A 24,110-nucleotide genomic window follows, 5' to 3' on the forward strand; every position below is an offset into this window, starting at 1 on the left:
ATATATAATGATATCGCAGTATTGTGATAATGTTGTGTCGTCGTACGTCTCGTATCGTAACACCTATGCCGAAACTACCCCCCCCCTAGTCCTTGCAGAACCAAGCAGGAAGAAGATGGAGATCTTCTTCTGAGTTCTGGTTCTGTTCCATCTGGTGGAACATGGCCCGATCCCGACCCTGATCCCATCTCCGTTCACTGCGACAAACACGCAGACGACCTGGTTCCTGAGCATAAACCAGGCTTTAGGGGCGGCGGGTGTCACTTCACAGCCTGTGAAACTGCTTCACTGCTAAAGAAGCTCACAGATCTAGAGTTCATCAACAGAACGGACCTGTTATCCCTGAGCTGTCAGGGTCAAACCGGATGATGGGTTCTCTCTGATCAGTGACCCGCTGTTGGTCCATCAGGGTCAGCTACACTCTGTCCTGCAGCGAGGGCAATGCCTCCACCGGCTTCACAACCAACCAGCTACTGGAACTCCAACGGTTTAATCCAGACTGCAGCATCTAGAAAATGAAACGTAGAGATGAACCTGCTGCTGATTTTAACCAACCAGATCCTGGGAGAAGCTCCTCAATCTGCTTTGACTTGTTTAATCCCAAACACACCTTCCCATTCAGAAGGCTGCTGTTGCCATCTGGGTTTGGCCTGAAGTGAACAATGTCACAGGAAACCTGCTCAGATCTTCATAACAGCCGTGAACCGATGTTCTGCTGGTTCCTTTGCTTCCTGGAGACCAACGTTTGCTGCTTTCTGGTCTGTTTACCTTTGACTTTAGACTAACAGCCTCCAGCCTCTGATGTTGGTGTTCAGGAACGATCCTGCAGTGGGACCACAGTGACATGCAGCCTGCTGGCTGCTTAGTGTCAGGCTCTTGTTCCATCATGTACAAACACCTCAGCCCTGCCATCCTCCAAATCCTCTCTGCAAAACAAACAGCAGCACCAAAGAAAAGTCCCCTGACTTCCCCGACATCCCTGCCGTCTGCGCAGACAGCTGTAGGGAAATGAAGCCATTAAAGGATTAACCAGAGAAGAACGCTGACTGCCTCCCAGCGAGCGTCTGCTTCATCATTTCTCTCAGTCAGAGCAGAAATCACTCAGATCTAATCAGCGTGCTCCATCTATAGAACGCCATAAAGCTATAAACCTTCATATCAGCTGCGCATCATGTGGTGGCCGTGTAAAAACAGGGCAGGGGGGGTGAAACGGAGATCTTTGATGTTCCCTGAGGTCGTTTGGAGAAGAAAGCTCCTCCTACGGTTACAGTAAAACTCATCTGAAGGTGGAGAGAACATCTGGAAACATCTGATCTAACCGAGAGCAGAAACACTGCATTAGCGCTAACATTCATTTAGCTCAGACACTGAGGAAAAAAAAACAAGAGGCTGTAATTCAGCTGATTGTTGGAAACATCAGGAAGGAACATTTGGACCCTGATCGTCAATAATGTGACTGGAGCAGCTCTGCTGGTCTGATTCTGTTCACGTTATTAAAGTTTGACTGTTACCCAATAAATACCTTTACTTATGCCTTAAAGCAGGGGGAACCAATTAAAAATCAGCAGGGTCCGAATAAAGAAAATCAACCAGTAAATACACTGAAATAAAGTGAGTTTTTTATGCATCCATGTTATACATAGAATATCTAAAGTGTTTTTTGAACTAAAGAACAACAATCATTCAGTTTGGTTTATAGATAATTTCCTGATTCCCATATTTTCTCAAACCCGTGACCCAGTGGATCATCAAAATAATTAGTCCACCTAATTCTCATTCTGGTGTTATGTTTACGTAAGGCCGCAGCAACTTTTAAACAGCGTGTGCACAAGGAGAAATGGGCTTGCACTTTTTGAATAGGCGTTCCCTCTCAGGTCCGGGTACAGGGTTGTGCATTGGTATTTTTTGTGCATTAAAGTGAAGAGGGCGGGTCTTTTAAAAAAATTCCACTATATCTTTAACCAGGATTGTTTTTGATTTTTCTTCTCTTTTTGTTCTTGTGTATTTTTTGCGCTGCTATTTAACCTTTAGATCTCCTCACTGTGGGATCAATAAGCTATTCTTATCCTGATCAAAGTTTAAAGAATGGCCTTCTGGGTCCTATCAGGTCCCATTGATGATGATGATGTCTGATCACACAGACATGGTCACCCGTTTTGGTTTAACTATATGTAGTGAGGACCATGTGTGGACTCCCACTGACTGCCATTGATTTTCACTCATTTTCAGCCCTTTTTATGCCCTGACCCTAAACCTGAGCTTTACCAGCGCATAGCTCACCCTAACCTCTTTGACACCTTAGCCTAACCGCTAACCGTTTGCAAAATATCTGGTTAGAACCACCCTATGTCATCTATCATAATTAAAGGTGGATGATATATCGAAATACTCGTTGCATCTTGAGTTTCCCCATGCACAATAGTTAAATCATCGAGTACAAATTTGCATAACGACATTAAGCCGTCTGCATCTATTTCACTGAGCGTTTTATTTTTTTCCCACACACTTTGAATGCATCATAAACCCCTCCTCAAAACAGGAAACGAGAAACGAAATATGGCGACAGCAGGTGTTTCATGGATTTCCGTACATTGAACAAAAGGCGCTAATTTTTAAGACGAGCTGCAAAATGAAGCAGGACAAAATTAATCCTCTAGCTAAAAAGTCATTGACTGTAAAATGATGAATGTTGTAAACTCTGCATGACAATTATTTAAATGTTTTTAGACGCTCTCATACCTGTGATGTGATGATCAGAGGTTTTCAGCCGTTCTCTAAACTTTGCAATGTTCTCAACTTTACAACTTTCTGTGCTTCTTTAAAATTCCCAGCAGGTATAGATCAATGCTAATAGATTGGAGATGCTCTGCTAATGCTCTCATGTTTGGACGGTATTTCTACTAATTTTAGCTCAATTTCTTTTTTCATTCTGCATTTTTTTTTTTATTATAAACATTATTCAGCATTTTATTTAGTTTTGCGTATTTTTGCTTAGTTTCCTGTTTGTTTTTTTGCTGGGATCTTGTTAAAGGTCTAAAACTGACACCCAAAGACAGAATTCAGCAGAAAAACTTTGAGACAGTTAAAATAAAATGTTTTAAATTTGAAACCAAAAGTTTGATACTTCAAAAAATACTTTATTTTTATTTTAATTTATTTTTATTTTTTATTTAAAAAATAAAAACCTGATTTTATTTCAGCACTAAATTCTGTTTAAAGTAACAGATTATAATTGAAAATGTCTCCAGACCTTTACTGGTTGATGATTTTCTTTATTCGGACCCCGCTGGTTTTAAATTGATGAAATTTCCCACAATGCACCTTGAAAAGCAGTGATCCCCCATGGTCACTAGATGAGCAGATATGTTACACCAGCCAAGAACAGGAAGCTGAAAAAATAGGCCAGGGTTCCCACAGGTCCTTAAAAAGTCTTAAAAGGCATTGAATCCTTCAAAATAAAATCTTTCTTAGGTCTTAATTTTTAAAACATAAATAGGATTATTTTTATTACGAGTTATTTTTATGTAATCTAAATAAAACGTCAAAATTTACCATTTTTTTATTTGATAAAAAAAAATAAATAACGGCTCGCCATTACTGGTTCCATCCCGATAGCGGAACCAGTAAAACTGATTTGTTTTGTTCCCTGCTAAAACAAAGTTTGTGAATTCAGTTAAATAATTGTTCAAATATATCTGTCATTTGTGTGTTTTTAGCTTTCTTCCTGTATGGGAAGCTTTTCAACATTTGAAACATTAGTGCAGTGGTTTATGTTAAAATAAACCTTTGGGTTAAGTTGTCACAAGCAGGTTTTTCTTGTTTCTTGTGAATTTGGTCTTAAATTTTTATTTCAAGTGGCATTAAAAAGTCTTAAAAAGTCTTGAATTTAACTTGCCTTATGCTGTAGGAACCCTGACAGGAGAAATGATTAGCTTATTTAGCGCCAACATCCAGAAATTGGAGTCAGAATCCGATGACATCATCATAAAATGATGCCTGGCGTCAATCATCTATAGCAGCAGGCAGGTGGAGGTATGGTCATGATATGGGCGGGTCCTAGGTGCAAAGGAAGCAGGTAGGAAGCAGGAACAGGCGTGTGTTCAGGTCTTTAAAGAGCCCAGCAGTACCACCCCCCCTCCCATGTGTATTTCCTGACTCTGAGGAATCTGATTGGCTGACGTTGCGTCCGTAATGAAGCCGCCACAACAAGCAGGAGCCGGAGTGGAAGCTGCCGTCTCCAGTGTGAACAGCTGATGTTTGGAGTGGTCGGACTGGGCCGACCAGCTCAGCTGCTGGGAGCCACAAAGGGAGCCTGTTGGTCTGTGTGTGTGTGTTGGGATGCCTGGAGGATGAAGTCAGCTCTGACTGTCGCTCGCTCACCTAAACACACACTCACAATGCAGCGGCGTATCTGTGTCCACCATCTTGTCTGTTTGTTCTGGCCGCGGCCGCGCACCGTGTTGACAGAGCAAACACTCGGTCCTGCTGCATCAGCAGAAAACAGCGAGGGGACCCGAGTCTGGCCCCGGGTCGCTCCTCTGTACCGTTTACTGCTCTGGTTCTCAGCGTTTAACCGTGTGTAACGCTGATTAATGTCCTGCTGAAACAAAGGGAGGAGTGGAAATGTATTCAACCCTCACAGACCAACTCTGTTGGCTTTTCTCTCTGAGATGGTTCTGATCATTTGGACCATCCAGACCAACCTGACCCCCTGTGAAAAGCAAACAGCTCCTAACCCTCATAACTGGTTGTTCTATCGCTATAGCAACAGCTGCAGGAGTTTGATCTTCTCTGCTCTTCAGAGCTGGATAGTTTATCCACCCGCTGAAGGTCGTCCCATCATTTATCCATGCATATCCGGCCTTTGACTAGGCCACTCATAGCCCGCTGCATTGTCCGACCATTTCCTGAGATTCTTTAGATTTAGGCCTAGTTTAACCTACTTCGTGTTGTCAGACAGGTTCTGTACCTGTGGCTTTAAGCAGGTCTTGGTCTGACCGATCTGAATGAAACAAGATGGCGCCAAACGTGTTTGATGATGTCATGGCTGGAACAGATTATTAATCTGCTTTTTATATAAAATGTTTGATGACCTGAAACAGAGCAAGGAAGATAGATTACATTAATAAATCCAACATTTATCTGATTTATCTTATTTTTACAGTAAACTTCTGGACTTTTTTCATAGAACAGGGCAGCAAGGAAACAAAAGTTATTATTTATATGTTTCTATTTTCAAATGGTGTGTTTCTGTTTGTTTAAGCCTCAAAGTTTTAGCAACAGTAAATAAATCATTAGAAGGAAACCTTGGAAAATAGAAAACCTGATTGGATTTTCAAAATAAAATCTGCAAACTACAGAAAACTCATTATGTTTATAATGTTCACTGAAATGTGGACAGAGTGGAAACTCTTTGCTTTAGACCATCTTTGCTGACCTCTTAATTAGCATTTCCTCCCCAGCTGCGGCTAATCCGACCATCTGGATCCTTTAGAACCGAGGAACCAGACCAGAACCAGAACCAGAACAAACCCAGATCCCCTTCTGCTGCTCAGATCATTACTGTTTACTCTGACCTCAGCAGGCCTCCATGTGATGGATGTTTTTTTTAAATAAGTGCATTGAGGAGACACTTTGCCAATGGAACAAGACCATTTACTTATAAAATAAGAAAAATAAATTACGTAGTCTTATTTAAAGTGCATATTATCTTATTTTAGGAGTAAAAATACTCATTCCATTGGTAAAACATCTTATTAACCTGCTGAAATTAGGGTAAAAACACTGGAATTGAGAACTGTTGACTTATTTCTAGATTGCATCTGCAGGATCTCAGGCTTTTATCAGCCGTTATAGAAGCCTGAGCAGTGATTGAACTATCAGAGTCTCTGTGTCTCAGTGTTTGCGCCCACGTGGACCGACGGTAAACATGCAAACACGTCACATGTTTACTGTTTCTGCTACCGTGGAAGTGAAATCAAAAGCACAAGAGTTTAAAGTTCCTCTAAGAATGCGGATCTGCCAGATTAGAGGGCCGACATCAAACAAACACCTGCAGACGTTCCCTCAGGTCACCTGAAGCTCCAAACATCAGAGGACTGGATTAGATGGAGCAGGCTGGGAGGCCGGCATGGTGGGGTCTGACAGCAGCGCTGGTTATCAGTGTTGCATGCTGGGATACCATCCCAAGAAGAAGAATTGGTGGAGGGTTGGTCCAAACTCTGCAGGGTTTGGCTGCTTCATTTGGGTATCTTTGCATCCTGGGTGCGTCGCCATGGCATTACAGGAAACATTAACCGTCTCCTCACCCAATCATTTTACAGTGATCCACTGTTACCGTGGTGATGAACATGTTTCATTGACGGGTTCTTCTGATGTTCTTCTGTTTTTCTGGTTCACAACAATGTTAGGCTTCCAAAGCATCCGTCCTCACTCTAGTGAAGTTCTCAGTCATTCAGGTCAAAGTCATTGCAAAAAAGTTAAAAAGCAATCTTTGTTTCCAAGCTTGAAGACGTTTTTCTTCCCATCCAGGAAGCTTTTTCAGTTCAAAATGTCAGAATTAGCCGGCTAACTTGCTAACAAAGAAACCAAGCGACCCCCGTTCCAAAGGGGCGGACCCGTTCGTCCGCCAAAACAGGGCTTTGTTTTTTGTCCACTCTATAAAGCCTCGAACTCAACTATTTCTGACATTTTGAAATGAAAATCTTCCTGAATGGGAAGATATATTTCTTCAAACCATGAAAACAAAGTCCAGTGGTTTGTTTTTTTTACGTTTTTTGGAATATTCGTCCTCACCGTCCTGTCGGGACCATTTTATGCGGTTGATTCTTATTCATATAGAGCAGGGGTCACCAACCTTTTTAAGGCTGAGGGTCACTTCAAGGGTACCGAGACTTAGGAAGGGCGACCATTACTGACCCATGAGCCGCAAGGGTTCGCGTTAGCCTAAATTTTGTTCATTATCAACTTATTTTTATTGTTTCTGTTAATTTCTAACTTTATTTAGACATTGTCATTTTTGAAATCTCTATAAATTATTAAAAAGAAGAGCAACAGAATAAAATAAAATTTCAAACTTAGCCCACTGGTGGGTTGTTCTTTATTTAGAAGACTCTGAGGGTCCCCCATGTGGTCCTTGAGGGCACCTTGGTGCCCACGGGCACTGCGTTGGTGACCCCTGATTTAGAGGATGTGATGTCACACTGGGTGTGTCGGGGTATTTGCTCTAAAACTATTTAGCCCAAACCTTAAAATATGATTGTTTTCACATTTTAGCTCCCCCTAATTAGCAGTTAGCATAGCATATTGCTAAACCATCCATCCGTGGATGTAGATCCTCGCAGTAGCACTGGTTTTTATATCCGACATCTTCCATGACTGACTGAAAACTACAAAATAACACAAAACGACTTAGAGCCTTCCTGTTACCTCGTCAAACCTTTGCTCTCTCTCACTGTAACAGGCTTTGATGTAAATAGAGAGAGAAGTCATGCAGGGATCTGATCCAATCATAGAGACAGATACAAGCTGCTCTAAAGGAGACAAGAATGAATTTATAGTTCATCTTTGGTTGGTAAATCTCTGCACAGGCTCAGTTAGTCGCCTTAGATAAGAGTGTTTGGTGGCTTTTGTTATTTCAGTTTCAAACAGCAACTTCTAACCCTTTCAGAGTAGATCCTTAAACTGCAGGAGGAATGCTAAAACACGAAGCAGTGAGGCATCTTCTGTTTGGAGGATTAGGTAACCTGTGACCCCGATCAGAACCTTTTCACACAGAACCGGTTACTGGGTCAACAGGCTGGGTTTCCCCCCAGAGAGCCGCCGGCTGCGTGTGTTTAAAGATCCCCGGCTGGACAGATAAACCAGAGAGACCGACACCGAGACAAAGGAGCCAAAACCAGACCGGGGCCGTTTCCACGGAGACATAACAGAAAGCAGGAATGTAAAGAGGGAAAAAAATGGAAACATGGAGGAGAAGGAGGAGTTCAGGGAACAGGAGCGAAGAAAGGAGGGAAAGAAAGACAGGAAAGGACGTAAGGAAAGGTGGAGATGGAAAAATGATCTGAGAGAAGAAACGGGACAGATGCAACAGAGGGAGAAAAGAAGAGAATAAAACCAGGATAAAAGAACAAAAGCCTGACGGAGCAAAGGAAGAGGAGAGGAAAACATAGCGACAGATAAAATTACAAAGTAGGAAAAGATGGAGCAGAACGAAAACAGAGAAAATGGGAAGAAAAGTATGTGGGAGGAGGAAAAGTTCAGGCTGGAAAAATAGGAGGAGAGAAGAAGAAGGGAGCGGGAAAGAAAAGGTCGTAAACCCAAGGAAGGGAGGGGGGGGCTGGAGGAAAAAAAACGAGCTGAGGAGGAGAAATCTGATGGTTACTGCCTGCCTGAATGTGCTCTCTGATTGGCTGTCCCCAGGAGAGGTGGGCGGAGCTAAAAGATGGCGGGTGCATCCGTGAAGGTGGCGGTGCGAGTCCGGCCGTTCAACTCCAGGGAGCTGGGCCGCAACGCCAAGTGTGTGATCCAGATGCAGGGAAACAGCACCTGTAAGCAACACACACACTCACACACACTCACTATACCTGTGGGGACTTTCCATTCATTTCTCAAGCGCTGCTAAGGCCTAACCCAGAGCCTAAACCTAGACCTAAACTCACACCTTAGTCGTTAACCTAACCCCAAGAACAGAACCTTTCCTCGGTATTCATTTTATAAATGTTTTCTGATGTTTGGTATCAAAAAAATCCCTTAAAAATGTAACATGTTTCTAAAACTCCTCAATAAAACCGAGTTCAACCAGTTCATCAAAACCAAGGCTTCCTTTTTAAGCCACACATCCCACCCCTGTTGAAACATGAGGGTGGCAGCATCATGCTGTGGGGATGATTTTCTTTACCGAGTGAAGTTTATTTCTACAGCAGATTTAAGCGAAACAATTCAAAAACAGTACAGAAAAAACAGACAGAGAACAGTATGTTTCCACTTGATTAGGTAAGAAAATAAAATTAGAGAAAGTTGAAATGAAAAATACACAGATAGTAAGTCTGTTATGTTTTGGGTTTGGGTTCCAACGTATGCCCGACGTCCCAGAATCTCCTAAAACGCTGGCATACGCTAAACTTTCTATGGATTTTTTTTTATTTTGGGCGTATACATATTCATAAAGAGTCCAGAACAAAATCCACTGGATTGGTTTTAACTTTTTGGAACCCCTTTACAGTGTTGTATAAAGTACTGAAATGTTGGAGTCCAGTAAAAGTATAAGTACCTCTCCAAAATATGACTTTGGTAAAAGTCCAAGTCACTGAAATGTTACTGGAGTAAAAGTCTTAAAGTATCTGAAATGTACTTAAGTAGAAGAATTACTGTAAAAATAGATGTACTCAAGTAATGTAGTGAAAAGTATAAGTAAAAAGTAAGTGCAGTTTGAATGACATTTTTTTACATTTTAGTAAACTTTGAAGGTTAAATTCACTTAAAATAATATAAACAACCAAGTGTAGGATAAATTTAGAGTGGCTTTGCCAAACAGGCGTATCCTATTGGCCAGGCAAGACCCGACTTTGCAGTCAGTAGGGGGGGTCAAAGCACTTGCGTTTCTCTCACTCGTTTTTTTTATTTTTTATTTTTTTACTTAGTAACTAACCCAAACATTGAAAATGTATCGGAGTAAAAGTATGCAATTAAGTTCATAAATGTAGTGAAGTAAAAGTGAAAGTTCTCAAACAAACTTATACTCTTGGAAAGTATAAAGTACTCCAAAATATACTTAAGTACAGTAGTGAAGTTTTTTTTCTTTGTTACTTTACAGCACTGCCCCTTTATACCAAAACGCTGCCAATACGCCATTATACAGTAGCTGGAAGTTAGAAACACGTTCAGCGCTCGTCTGGAACACGTCAGATACGTTGATATGCGTTGGAGAGAAGTTCTGGATAAGTTACGCAGAAGTTACTCAGAGGTTTAGGATCAGCTAGACGCCACGACTGATGAGGAACACTTAAAGCATGTCAACCACCAGATAACTGACCTGGAACTGATGGCCCATGTATGGCATAAGCTGGCATACTTTAGGAAATTATAAGCATGCTCAAAATTTCTCAACATACTCGCCTTATGTTAATGTGTGTTTCAGCGTGCTTCAGTGTGCAAAATGTACCCATAACTTACCCAACCTATGCCAACGTCTTGCCAGATTTTTCTTACATCAGGCATACGCTGGTCTAAATGGTCAAGGTGTGACCGGGGCTTTAGTTCTGGTGAGAACACGGGCAGCAGCATCTGGATCAGCTGCAGCTCTGATCCACTTTCTAGGCAGACCTGTGGAGACGTCACTGCAGGGATCAACTCTACTAAAGATCAGTCCTTTAGTCGTGGAGATGTTCTGCAGGTGATAGAAGGCCAAACCTGAAGGTTCAGGTTTGGCCTGGTGGATTCACTGAAGCTGGATGCTAACTTTGAAGCACTCTTCCTTTTATTTATTGAATTGTGGCCCACCCCTTACATCATCCCCATCCTAAGACAAAACCCTGGGGAACACCACATGTACTTTTTGTGGTTTCTAATGTGAATTTATCTACTGCAGGTGATTAGAGGGAATGATTGGAGGTAAGTAAGAGTAATTGTAGAGGAGAGCCTGTGGAAGACCAATAGCACCTTACTCAGAACATCAGAGATCAGATTAAAGAATCATCATGTGGTAGAATGGCCTAGCTTAAATTGGAAGTTAACAAAATAGAAAAATTTGTTTCATGTATGTCAGGAACATAAAAAGATCTATCTAAACAGCTGATAGAAGCTGAGCAGTGAGGAAGAAGTCTGGAAAGGTGGGGAAGATTCTCAGTCATCCAGGTCATAGTCAAAAAACAATCCACTGGACTTTGTTTCCAAGTTTGAAGACGTTTTGCTTCTCATTCTGCTTTTTCAATTCAAAATGTCAGAAAGAGTTTGAGGCTTTGTAGAGTTTACCAAAACAAAGCCTTGTTTTTGTTTAGAAAACACTGGTCTAAACTGGTCAATCCCTTTGGAATGGGGGTCGTTGGGCTTCCTTGATAGCCTGCAATACCCCATACCTGTCTATGTCTCTGAAAGGGGGGTCGTTACAGGGGTGGTGAGGTGTTCTGTTCTCCTGCTTTCGATGATAGCGGGAAGGAATGATAGAGTTCATTGCTTCCCTCTATCATCTCACTATCAAACGACCCCCATTCCTAAGGGGGGGACCCGTTCATCTGTGTCAGTTTGCATATTTTTTAAGCCAAAACAAGGCTTTGTTTTTTAGTCCACTTTACAAAGCTTCGATATCAACGCCATTTCTGACATTTTGAATTGGAAAAAGCTTCCTGGATGGGAAGGGAAACGTCTTCAAACTTGGTAACAAAGTTAATTATTTTTTTTTTTTGGAAGGTCTGGAAATCCTTGATTGAAAGTTTATAACCTGAAACGGCTGAAGAAGTTAGACTGAAGCTGATGGCTTCCATTGATCTGGATGAATAGGCCTGAGTGGAGGGCTAACCAGACCGCAGCAGACACAGAACCCTTAAGGTGGTCACGTGACCTCCTGACCTGCTGCTAATAAACCGGCACTCTCTCAGGGTATTAATAGACCCGACTGCAGCTGGACGGTTTTAGCTGCGAGTACAAACACTCACTCAGAACCGCACGGATCCACTTGGAGCTGCTCATCTGTTCTGGGAATGTTGGAGCGGTAACATGCAGGCTCCACCTGCAGGTTAGCAGCTGTATGGTGTGACACGTCAATAAATGCCGATCCTCTGCCTCCATGAGATCAGACGGATGTCAACATCAACAACACACCAACCAGAGATGGCGGACCTGGAGCCAAAAAGTAATCTCTATGTCATGTAGTTCTACCCAGCCACTGAACAAGTTGAGTCCAATATCCACAGTGAATTAACCTGTGCAGATTGGACCCACCTGGTCCAGATCAGACATAGAGACTGACTCCGGCTCCCCCATCTCTGCCACCTACAGCGCCTACAGTTAATGACCTCCATCTGTCATGTTGTCTGCACCCTCAGGCATATCAAACCCCAAACAGCCCAAAGATGGAGCCAAGAACTTCACATTCGACTACTCCTACTGGTCACACACAACGGTAATGACACACACTCTCTGAGACCATTCATAGCTCAGAAGGAAGACTAACATCAGGGTGTTTTTGGGTCTCTGCAGCCAGATGATCAGAACTTTGCCTCTCAGAGGCAAGTCTACAAAGACATCGGAGAGGAGATGCTGCTGCACGCCTTTGAAGGTAAGCCTCGCTGACGCATGGGGGGCCGTGGTGGGACGATGTTAAACATTCTTCACATACGTTTCCCTGTTCAATACAGCCGAATCTAATGAATCGTTCAAAAGCGCTATGTGACGTGCAAGAGAGGCAGGTTGGTCATTTGCATCAGCTATATTGGTGCAGCGCCATGACTTAAGGGCCAGAACACTTAGGAAGTGGAACTAATTACATCTCATTGGAAATACTTGGGGCCAGCCAGACCGAGGCAGACTCCTGGTCTGTTTTGGTCGGACCTACACAGCAATTTGACAAGAATGTCGTCAGTCGGACAGGAAGAGAGAGACAGCGACAGACAATAAAATCCACTTTAGGGAATGTACAAAGAAAAAACTGAATCTTAAGGTACAGTAGTAGCAGTTTAAAAGTTCCCCAGTTTCCATGGTGCGTCTTTAACTGTTCCTTGATTGGTCTTTGACTGGTAACCAACAGGTCCGTGTCCATGAGGCCAAAGCCCTAGGGGGCCAGAGTGTAAACTAGATGTTATACCTATGGGTGGGGTTACATTGAACACTGAGACTCATGCGGTTGGAATTTGACTGGAAACTGGAGAGAATAAGGCTGGCTATTGATCTGAAGGGGACCTATTAAACCGTTACAACCGCAAACATGTCAGGTTTTCTCTATTTGGAAACAGACGGTTCGTCTAAAGAAAGTAGGACACACTCAGACGTACGCAATTAATAAAACATTTCATACTGTAGCCTACTTTAGCCATGATAGAATATAAAGTTAGATAGTGGTCTTTGAACTTGTTAGACTCTTGTGTAAATACTCAATCGCTTGCAGCTGGTCTGTAGAATCAGCCTCTAGTTGACCAGTGGAGCCGACCCAAAAGGAGCGTTTTGGCCTTAAAAGCCTGCAGGACATCCGTCCTTAAAGCCTGCAGGACATCTGTCGCTCAGCCCTGATCTGGTGTCCACCAGCTTCCATAGATCCAGATCAGCTTTAGCCATGAATGATGGGGTTACTGTTTTTGTTGTTTTCCAGGATACAATGTTTGCATATTTGCGTATGGTCAGACTGGAGCAGGAAAAAGCTACACCATGATGGGAAGACAGGAGCCTGGACAGGAAGGGATCATCCCACAGGTTAATAACATCCTTCCTGTTGATCGGATCTGTGGATCCACTGTAACTTCAGTTGAATCTGTCTCTGCCCTCAGCTGTGTGAGGACCTGTTCCAGAGGACAGGAGAGAACACAGACCCAGACCTGAACTACTCAGTGGAGGTGAGGACATCAGCCTCTCTGATCAACCATCTGTCTCTCTGAACAGCTTCTGATTGGTCTCTCCCTCGCCTCCAGGTGTCCTACATGGAGATCTACTGTGAGCGGGTTCGGGATCTTCTCAACCCAACATCACAGGGTTCTCTACGAGTGCGGGAACATCCCATCCTCGGGCCCTACGTTGAGGACCTGTCCAAACTGGCTGTGACTGGATTAACAGACATCCGAGAGCTAATGGACGAAGGCAACAAAGCTCGGTCAGTCACAACCAAAAACAGTCAGTTCCTGAGTTTCAGACTGAAAGACCTTCTGGATCTGGATGGTCCAAGTACTAGTCCTGCTGTGGCTTCATAAAAACCTCTATTCCCTGGATATCAACACTTTTTCATTAAAACAATAAATTAAGAATTCCTCCCATTGGTCTTTTTTGTGGAGGAGATGGCTTTAGGAATGGCCAGAGAATAGTCCTAAACTGTCCCTAACAGAGGAAGTTGGAGAAAACCCCCTTATTTTTGGGTAAAGACATGTTTGGAGGAACAACAGGACATGTTATTTAGTGTAACAACAGTTTTCACATTTTAAAAGTCATCAAAGGAAATCCACAGAGCTTTCAGAACCTCTGTCTGACTTTGCAAGTCGTTCTGGACGACCTACGGTCTACTCTTCTTCCCAACATCACTTCAGCTCATTTCCTTTGATGACTTTTAAAATGTGAAAACTGTTGTTACACTAAATAACATGTTTAGAGTTGTTTCTAGAGAATTCTCTCTTTTTAAATTCAGCTGAAGTCTGGACTTTGGCTGGACTGTTGATTATTCTGCTGCTCTTTGAGGATCATTGTTTTGTTGTTGACCTAGCTTCACCCAGGCTTCAGAAGTTGAATTGATGGAATCATGTGTGACTCTGGAATACCGTAGATACAGCGGAGGTCATGGTCCAATCAGCGTCCATAGGGTGGCCGGGTCCTGATGTTTAAAAAAAAAAAGGGAATTCTAGTTTTCTACACCTCCACTGCTCTGATTGACATCTATGGAGTGTTTCTGCTGCCAAACGTTGTCCCAGAAGTCTGGAGCATCAGAAAGACCTACGTTCTGCTGCTCTTAGGACACCTGAGACCTGATCTGATAAGGAGGTCCTGGGTTTCTCTGAGCACTGCCTTCTCGCACCTTGGACTGTATCTGCCAAGATGTTAGAAGCTGCCTGACATGTTCTCTATTTGGGATTTTTTCTCTCTTGGTCATGCTGGACATAACCAGTTAATCAGCAGCACCCAGTTACTACTTTGCTTCTTAAAGCCTTTGGAGACTTTAAGTCTAAGATTATTTTCCTTCATGACTTGTAATGAGTTTGGTTCTGAAGTGAAGGAATGAAAGTTGATGATGAGATAAACATCATAATCATTTATTCCCAGAATTCCCAGTCATGACAAAGCAACAATCTATACTTTCATTTCTAAAAGCCTGATACGATGAAACCATCTCCTGCCAGGAATGAATTTATTTAATGGATTTTATTAACTGACTGCAGGACGGTTGCAGCTACAAACATGAACGAGACGTCATCCAGATCGCATGCTGTCTTCACCATTGTCTTCACCCAGAAACGGAGAGATCAGATGACCAGCCTGGACACCGAGAAGGTTTGTTTCTGCCGTTTAAGTCCTCCGTCTTCATTGTTTCCAGTTGCATGGAGGAGTTCAGCTTCCTCTGTCTCTGCAGGTCAGTAAGATCAGTCTGGTGGACCTGGCTGGGAGCGAGCGGGCAGACTCTTCAGGGGCAAAGGGCACCCGACTCAAGGTCAGAGGTCACGCATGTGCCACAGCCTTGCTGTTGAAATCACGGCTATTTTTGTTTGCTCATGTTTGCTGTGGTTTCCATGCAGGAAGGAGCAAACATCAACAAATCTCTGACCACGTTAGGAAAAGTGATCTCAGCGTTGGCTGAAATGGTACTTCATTCATTAAAAAGCATCAGATCGGTGTTTTAACAGTGAGTAATCGCAGCTTTCTCTCTGTTACCTGCAGCAAAGCAACAAGAAGAGGAAAAGTGACTTTATTCCCTACAGAGACTCGGTTCTTACCTGGCTGCTGAAGGAGAACCTGGGTGAGGAGGGTCACTGGGAGTTCACTCATAACAGAGAGGACTGTGTCATCTGCATATAAGGAGTGTTTCTCATTTCAGCCGCATTTCTAGGACATTTAAGCAGGGAGATTTATTTAATGTTCTTTGCCCTTTCTAATCAGAGTATAATATTGTCAGGTGATCTTCTAGAATACTGATCTAGTCGTTTCAGTAGTAGAAGGTTTTTATTGCCATATGGGCAACAATGAGAGCCCCTGTCAAAGTGTTAATGGTATAGCAGTTGGTGGTTCTTATTGTTTGTTTGCTTGCAAATGGGGTCATTGTCACTAGTTGTTCCATGAGGAGATACTTAAGTTCAATTCTCTTTATTTCTATAACATCATTTCTCAACACACGTCATCTCAACTTTATAGAAACAAGTCAACCAGATCATCCAGTCAGATTGGTTCAAAGTTTTGTATTGAACTAAAACCAGCTGATTGCATCGACTCATTGACTCTTCAGCAATCCCTCACACTAAGCATGCTTGTAGCGACAGTGGAGAGGAAAAACTCCCTTTGAACAGGAAGAAACCTCCAGCAGAAGCAGGCTCAGTGTGAGCGGCCATCTGCTGAGGCCCACTGGGGTTCAAGGAGACAGAAGCAGACATAGAAAAAGAAGCATAGATACAAAAGGCAACTGTCAACCAGCTCCACAGGCGGCCCCGTCCAGGAAACACACAGCCAGGCAGACGAGCTCCGAGCCAGCTCCCATGTCAGAGGATGAAGAGAGCACATCTAGTTAGTCACAGTCAGAGAAACAGGACTACACTGGAAAACAGGCCAAGCTCCAACATCTAGAAACAAAGGTGTTGATGGCAGCAGCACAGCTGATATTTCTCTCCAGGATGGAGTCACAGCCAAACAGGAACAGACCAGATGAAGCTACTATGAGAAAAAGCAGAGAGAGCAGAACGTTAGAGATTGAACTAACAGATTCTGCAGAGTGGGAGAATAGAGATAGAATGAAGCAGAATGATGAAAAAGGGGTCCCTATGTCCTCCAGCAGTCTAAGCCTATAGCAGCAGAACTATAGAGATAGCTCAGGATAACCTGAGCCACTCTAACTATAAGCTTTATCAAAAAGGAAAGTTTTAAGCCTAGCCTTAAAAGTAGACAGGGTGTCATGTCCATTTGTACCATCGCTGGAAGGTTTGCAGCATATTTAAACATAGTCTGAAGAGTTTCAAGGAGTTGTGAACTAAATTCATGGAATTTATTTTTATTTTGACTTTATTAAGATTGGAGTTATTTCTGGAGTCATGGTGCTTTTTTATTTCATTCATAGAGGGACCTTTGGGGCAGGATGGTCTGAGGTCTCCTGCAAGGAGGAAGTAGATAGATGCTTCCAGAGCTCTACAGAGGGAGCATCAGCAGGCTGCTAGCGTTACCTGGTTAGACCACTAGCCACAGACTGCATGAAGTTGACCAGAGGGTCTCACACCTTCTAGTCATCCCTGTGCTCACTGCCCCATCAACATAGGGACCTTATATGAATCCAGCTATGGAGCTTGACTAGCATTTCCCAGATAAAACTGGGAGGTTTGATTTGAACTCGTCTGGCAGATGGTAGGAGTGAGACGACTTTTCTCCAAACCCAAAAGGACTCCTCCATCACATCAGGTTTAGGTCCTTCTGATGCAGTCAGGTTGTACCTGAGCTCAGGCTCTGTCCAGCATGTGAAGGATCATAGCCTGATGTCAGACCTGCAGCCCAGACTGTGAGGGAACCACTGAGGATCATTCAGAGATTTAAACAAATTCAGGCAGCCTGCTGCATCCGTCTGTCAGATTCATTCTCAGTGACTTTGCATCTGAACTCTCTGAGTCGATAGTTTAATCAAATGAGGTGGTTTAACGGCTCCATAGCAGGAGCGCTCACCTGCAGGGTTGTTTTTTAAAGCCATAGTTATTAAAGCTAATGATAAACAGAACGCTGCTGTTTTTATTGAGTTAAAGTTTTACCGTCTGTATCTCAGGAGGAAACTCTCGGACGGCCATGATCGCTGCTCTAAGTCCTGCTGACATCAACTATGAGGAAACCCTGAGTACCCTGAGGTCAGAGCGCACGTTGCCACACCTGATCTGATCCGTGCCCCCAGATGGCGCTAGCTCAGACAGTCCTGTTTGCTTCCAGGTACGCCGACCGGGCCAAGCAGATCCGCTGCAACGCCGTGATCAACGAGGATCCCAACGCCAAACTCATCCGAGAGCTGAAGTCCGAGGTGGACCGACTGAGGAACCTGCTGTTCTCCCAGGGTCTGCAGGAGCTGCTGGATAACACCGGTACTGAGACGCACCGAGTTATCGGCCCTCATGCTGCTATTAGCTCTGCTAGTTCTTGGTCTGATTTTGGTTAAAATAATGTATTAATTTCAATCAGTTCAGGAAGAGGTTTTACAGACGCTCTTTTTGACAAAGCCGAGAGTCGAACCTGATTCTCATGAATCAAAGACCAGCCGTTACCCCTCTGCACCACCAGGAGGCGCCCCTGTCCTGTTCTATTCTCCTAAACATCAGAATCGTTCATTAAATCCAGGTCCAGTCAGCGTTCGGTATGTTTGCTGTCCCGGTTCAGGCTGAACGACCCGAGGAGACGATGAGAATCAAACAAGGCCGGGTTTGTTCACAGCAGCAGGTTCTTCCCCACATGCAGGAAAACAATGAGAATCTGAGCCTAACAGCTGGAATGTAGACGTTTGACTCAACCCTGAGGAATTAGAGCCGCTCTGCTGCTGCTGATCGGGCAGATCCAGATCCCCCTGTAGCGGTCAGAGCCGGTGTTTCTGGGCCGCAGCATCGGAACGGTCCATCTGCAGATTAACCATCAGATAGAGAGACAGCAGGAGGTTTGATGAGTCATTTCTAGCAGTTTGTTCCACCTTAAAATAAAACATTATGAGGGAAACGTCTCCTAAATGGGTCCAGATGAGGTTCAGGTTTTCTATCAGCTGTAGCTCACTGTTCTTTTTGCCTTTAGCGACGCAGCTCCTTGTTCAAGGAATTTTTTAGAAAGAAACTGGAAGTTGGCTAAGTTTTTATCCTTAAATGCTTTTAGGTTGAAAGTGAAAGAATTTGAAGCAGCCTCAATTATCTGTAATTGTTTTACTTGGCAGGTTTTTTTTTGTCATCATTTAATTTAACGTTTCTCTGTTTATCATGGAACTTTGCTGCCTTAAAAAAGAGGTTTTTAATCTCTGGTTAAGTAAAGGTTGAATAAAAACATATATATATATATATATATATATATATTGTTGAAGGAACATTTGGTCCAAACTGTGGTTGATCTGTAGAACCGAAGCAGTTCTGACGGTTCTGTTAGAGTTCAGCGGAGGAAGAAGCTCTGATATCTGCAGATAAATATCTGGAATATTTCAGATGTTCTGCTGCTGATTGTGTTTGTTCTCCTGGCAGCGAGAGCAGCAGTTATTTCCAGACGTGTGTGTGTGTGTGTGTGTGTGTGTGTGTGTGTGTGTGTGTGTGTGTGTGTGTGTGTGTGTGTGTGTGTGTGTGTGTGTGTGTGTTACATGCTGTTCTGTACATAAGCAGGATTCCTGTCGTTCCAGCCACTTACAGGAGAAACCCGACCCCTGTTTTCTCTCTGTTTGTCTCTAAAGTCAACAACAACATCCCCGGGGGGCCCACAGGTGCAGCCCCCGCCCCTCTGCAGCTAACCCCCACAGCCAATGGGGTTTCACCTAAAGAAGACTCCGCCCCTGCAGGTAGCTAGCCCCCCAGTTAGCCTCAGCTTTCCTCTAGTTTCTCTCTGCTTCAGATGATTTTCTCCCCCCCCCTGCAGAGGCTGAAGCTTCTCCTGGAGGAGACGCACCAGCTGACCCCGCCCACCTCACCCAGAACGGAGAGGATGCGGAGGAGGCGGTCGCTACGGAAACCATCAGCAAAGAGGAGGTCGCGGAGAGGCTGGTGGTAGGTGGTTGATTGGCAGCTCTGCAGAACGTCTGGAGCTTCGCAGACCTGAAGGATCCCGGCTTCTGTTTCAGGAAACGGAGAAAATCATCGCAGAGCTGAACGAGACGTGGGAGGAGAAGCTGAGGAAGACCGAGTCCATCCGTCTGGAGCGGTACGCCTCGCCGCCCGCCTGGCAGCACGCCGCCTCTTCATTCTGTCTCTTTCTAACAGAAAGTGTGTGTTTGTGGCAGAGAGTCGCTGCTGGCAGAGATGGGCGTGTCCATAAAGGAAGATGGAGGAACTCTGGGAGTTTTCTCCCCTAAAGGAGTGAGTCTCTCCGTCTGACACCGTGAGAACGTTCAGAACTGGTCCATGATGACCCCCCCTCCCACTGTGTTTCAGACGCCCCACCTGGTGAACCTGAACGAAGACCCTCTGATGTCCGAGTGTCTCCTCTACTACATCAAGGAGGGCATCACCAGGTCAGAGCAGCTCCTCTAACGCCCCTCTGATGATAGGTAACCATGGCGACTGACTGTCCTCCTGTGTCTCAGGGTTGGACAGCAGGACGTGGACATCAAACTTTCAGGTCAATTCATCAAAGAGATCCACTGCGTCTTTGTCTGTGAGACCAACGAGCAGGGAGAAGGTGAGACGCCGCCTCGTTGCTCAGCTAATCTGGGGGGATGTTAGCCGCTGCAATGGCGCCCTCTGCTGGTCAGACGGCCAACGTTCACCTGAATGCATCATGAGGATCTCAGAGAACCATGCGTCCAATAATGTTGATTTATGTTCATCAGTGTTGGTTCATCAATTAACAAGGTAACTAGTTAGTTACAGGTACTAGTTTCCTCTCAAAAAAGTAACTAGTTAGTAACTGAGTTAAAACACAACCAAAGTAACTAGTGTGCCTGGAGATTAGAGCAGTGCTTATGCTCTGAGAAGGTTGCAAGTTCCCAGTTTGAATGCCACAGCCTTCCCTTTGGGTCCCTGAGCAAGACCCTTAACCCCTACTGCTCCCCGGGGGGAGGGGTTAAATGCAGAGAGGGAATTTCTCCAATGTGAGATCAATAAAGTTCAGTTTCTTTCTATTATGATCTAAACTGTGGAAGATTTTTCATTTAGCTGTTATTAAAACTTTAGATCCAACTAGAGCTTTGATTATGAAATCTAATATTTTTCTTATTAATTCATTATTTAAAGGATTTTCTGAAATCAGTGAATGTTGATCTGCTCCATGTTGCTGTGTGAGATACTGAATGACAATATAATTATTAGGTTTATATGAACCAAACTCTCCATGGCCGATCAGAGCTTAGTTATCTTCCCCGTCATTCTTTCAAAATGCTCAATTTTGTGCCAGATCATTATTTAAATAAACTAGCTAAAAGTTTAGTTCCCACAGATGGAAATAAACTAGCTCATGGTCATAGCTCCCTTTTTTTTTTAAATGAACCAAGTTCCCAAACCTCTAAATGAACAAGTTCAATTTCATTTAGTAAATGAAGCCCCAATAGAAGCTCATATTTCCCCCTTTAAATGTGTCCGCCGAAATGAAGAAGAAAAAAAGTTTTCCGCCGGCTGCTTCTTCCGGATCAAGGCCTTGGCAGACAGGGGTGCCTGTTAGTAGATAACTGACGTTTTGTAATTCTATCTGTTTAAAAAAATAATAATAAAATCCTCATTCAGCCTGGAACAGCGCTGAGCGCAGCCGTTGTGTCACGTGACCAAATGAGCTAATTTCATTGGCTAGAAGCTGCTCGACTCTATCGAGGGTAGATTGCTTTGGCTTGAGGTCACCAAAAGGTCAACACTTTTGCAGCTGATTTTTTTTTCTGGTGAATTTTTACCAGATGAAGATTAAGTATGGGGAATTCAATGTCTAAAAAAATTCAGTGTTTAAAACTCGGTGTTAAAAAAAAGGCAGATTCCAATGAGACTGTTTTTCTTCCATGGTCACATGACTCCGCCTCCCCACGCGGTGCCTGCGCCATCTTTATTTGTTGCTGCTCCAAAAAATCCCATGATGCTTTGTGAGGACAACTCTCACAAAGCATTCTGATATATTTGTTCCTTTAGTTGCATCGATGATCACTACTTTTCAAGGTGCATTGTGGGAAATTCTACTACTTTTTCATCCACTAGATGTTCAGACACTCATTTAAAAGTGAGTAACCAGTATATAGAGCCCCATGTGGCGACATTTGGTCACAGCCTTTGTTCCTACACATAATGAGCAAATCACAGCAACATTTCTCCTTCAGTGATGCTTTACTGAAGCTCTGTTGTCACTAAATCAGTAGCTTTGCTCCATCAGGCCGAGGCCCCGCCCACATTACAGGTCCTCAGCCAATCGGTGTCATGTGTCCGTGCTCCTGCCTGCAGTAAAATGTGTGAATAAATGGTGTGAATCAGGGCTGGAGTTGTATTCATGTGCTGCATTAGAGAGCAATGATCTCATTATGGGAAAAGTAATCAGTTAGTGAGTATTTAATCATTATCATGGGACAGCGTTCCTCCCAACACTGATGTTCATAGACCTTCACAGACTGCAAAAAACATCTAGAAATAAGTGGAATGTCTTAAATTAATTGTATTGACCCTTAATTTCAGCAGGTAAATAAGATAAATACCGATGGAACAAGTATTTTTACGCTTAAAATAAGATAATTAGTTAAAATGCACCTTAAATACAACAATGCAATTTTTCTTTTAATATTAATAGTTTTGTTTCATTGGTAAAGTGTTTAACTTACCTCCTCAATTCAAGAAAAAAGCATTTAATTTAAGAAAAAATGACTTATTTAGGTTTCAGTTTTGCCAATCATTGGTTCAGAATAGCAGCATAATAATCTTTATTCATTCATCCTTTTATTTAGAGCGTCTTCCTTTAAATAGAAGCTCAGAAAACTTTATTCTGGGAATATTTTTGGTAAATTAATAAAAAAGATGTTTCCAGTTGAATTATCAGCAATCTGTCATTTCATTTCTGCCACCCTCTGACCCTCCTCCCCCACGCCGGGACCCCCTGGTGTAACGGAGGTTGGGTTGTTGTATGTCTACGCTCACTCAGTGAATCTCTTCTTCTCTTTCTGTCAAAGCTGCCTGGAATCCTGTCAGGTATCGTCTAACGCTGATAAAATGTGACCTTTGTACCCTTCATCCCTGCTCCTCCTCTTCCTCCCCGCTGTCTCTGTTGTCTCCCCTTCGTGTCTCTGCTGCTTCAGCTCCAAACCACCCGGTCTGTCTGCTTTATAACGATTAGAGGGAAGCTGCTGATGATTTTAAATGATGAATAGTAACAGAAAGTCTGAAAGATCTGTTTCAGATCGCTGTAGAAAAACCAAATGATTGTCCTTTTCTATTCTTCAGTTAAACCTTAAAAAGCTTCTGTGGTTTTGGCCCTGAGTCTGAAGGTTAGTCATGTTTCTTCTTCTTCTTCTCTCTGCAGTGGAGGTCACCCTGGAGCCGCTGCCTGGAGCTGAGACCTACGTAAACGGGAAGCAGATCGAGGAGGCCGTCATCCTGAAACAAGGTTGGCTTATTAAGAGTTAAACCGGGTCTAGATGTTCACTGCCAGCCTCGGCCTGACCGCTCCGCCTCTGGTCACCTAGGTAACCGCATCGTGATGGGGAAGAACCACGTGTTCCGGTTCAACCACCCGGAGCAGGCCAGGCTGGCGCGGGAGCGCAGCGCCACGGCGGAGCAGCAGGGGGAGCCGGAGGACTGGAACTACGCTCAGAAGGAGCTGCTGGAGAAGCAAGGAATCGACATCAAGCTGGAGATGGAGAAGAGGTAGGAGGAGGAGGAGGAGGAAACGCTTCCATCATTTCTAAACAGCTTTTATCATCGGAGCTGCATGATGACGCCTGGTCTGCTGCAGGCTGCAGGATGTGGAGACGCAGTACCGGAAGGAGAAGGAGGAGGCCGACCTGCTGCTGGAGCAGCACCGGCTGGTGGGTTTCTGGGTTTGATCTCCTGGATCCTCAGGTTCACAACATCCAGACACCAGAACAGCCTCTGAAAGGCTGATGCTCATTATTCTCCACCTGATTGGATGCAGTTTTTATGCTGAAGTCAGGCTGTCAGGGAAGAAAGCATCTCAGATCCCATGGATCTCCATGGATTCATGATGCTAACTGTCTCTACCTGCCGTCTGGGAGACGCTGTTTAAATCCAGTGCTCCTTTAACTGTTAATAGTTCTGTTCAGTTTGATCTCAGACAGAAAAGTTTTAATAGGATTGTTTTATTTATTCACTTAATTTGGGAAAACCTAAAAAGCATCAAAAACCAAAGAAGACATGGAGATGCTTCTTTATTCAGGCTGTTTCTCTGTCTTCCTGTTTCCCTTTAAGGACTGAAACGCTAACATCAGCTGCATGTTTGCTCTTTTTCATTTATTATGTTCCGGATAAAACTTTTAATCCTGGATCTAATCCCACTGCTCCACTGATAATCTGCATGAAATACCTTTATTCTGCAGCAAAGTTTACCCTTTTACTCTGAGAATCTTCGAAGGATACTTTTAGAAGAGAGAAAGACGC

The 24,110-nt window shown here is 43.7% G+C and overlaps 1 protein-coding gene across 2 annotated transcripts in view; it reads left to right on the plus strand.

Annotated features, from left to right (window-relative positions):
- Window positions 1-24,110, plus strand: part of LOC107104484 (kinesin-like protein KIF1C) — a 39,395-nt gene that overhangs the window by 7,618 nt on the left and 7,667 nt on the right. The window contains exons 2-22 of one of the 2 annotated variants that reach the window (XM_015404482.1): window positions 8,422-8,549; window positions 12,042-12,118; window positions 12,196-12,274; window positions 13,301-13,401; window positions 13,476-13,541; window positions 13,617-13,795; window positions 15,066-15,177; window positions 15,257-15,334; window positions 15,420-15,485; window positions 15,562-15,640; window positions 17,636-17,714; window positions 17,794-17,942; window positions 19,274-19,378; window positions 19,456-19,583; window positions 19,658-19,737; window positions 19,817-19,892; window positions 19,968-20,047; window positions 20,120-20,214; window positions 23,017-23,100; window positions 23,180-23,360; window positions 23,449-23,521. In XM_015404482.1, coding sequence (XP_015259968.1) covers window positions 8,444-8,549; window positions 12,042-12,118; window positions 12,196-12,274; window positions 13,301-13,401; window positions 13,476-13,541; window positions 13,617-13,795; window positions 15,066-15,177; window positions 15,257-15,334; window positions 15,420-15,485; window positions 15,562-15,640; window positions 17,636-17,714; window positions 17,794-17,942; window positions 19,274-19,378; window positions 19,456-19,583; window positions 19,658-19,737; window positions 19,817-19,892; window positions 19,968-20,047; window positions 20,120-20,214; window positions 23,017-23,100; window positions 23,180-23,360; window positions 23,449-23,521 — 2,073 coding nt within the window. In that variant the 5' untranslated portion in view covers window positions 8,422-8,443. Of the gene's footprint in view, window positions 1-8,421; window positions 8,550-12,041; window positions 12,119-12,195; window positions 12,275-13,300; window positions 13,402-13,475; window positions 13,542-13,616; window positions 13,796-15,062; window positions 15,178-15,256; window positions 15,335-15,419; window positions 15,486-15,561; window positions 15,641-17,635; window positions 17,715-17,793; window positions 17,943-19,273; window positions 19,379-19,455; window positions 19,584-19,657; window positions 19,738-19,816; window positions 19,893-19,967; window positions 20,048-20,119; window positions 20,215-23,016; window positions 23,101-23,179; window positions 23,361-23,448; window positions 23,522-24,110 lie in introns of both variants that reach the window. The other variant, XM_015404483.1, reaches the window with a different exon arrangement.

The sequence above is a fragment of the Cyprinodon variegatus genome, unplaced genomic scaffold (genome assembly GCF_000732505.1).
Source record: "Cyprinodon variegatus isolate N-32 unplaced genomic scaffold, C_variegatus-1.0 Scaffold1761, whole genome shotgun sequence".
Lineage (NCBI taxonomy): Eukaryota > Metazoa > Chordata > Actinopteri > Cyprinodontiformes > Cyprinodontidae > Cyprinodon > Cyprinodon variegatus.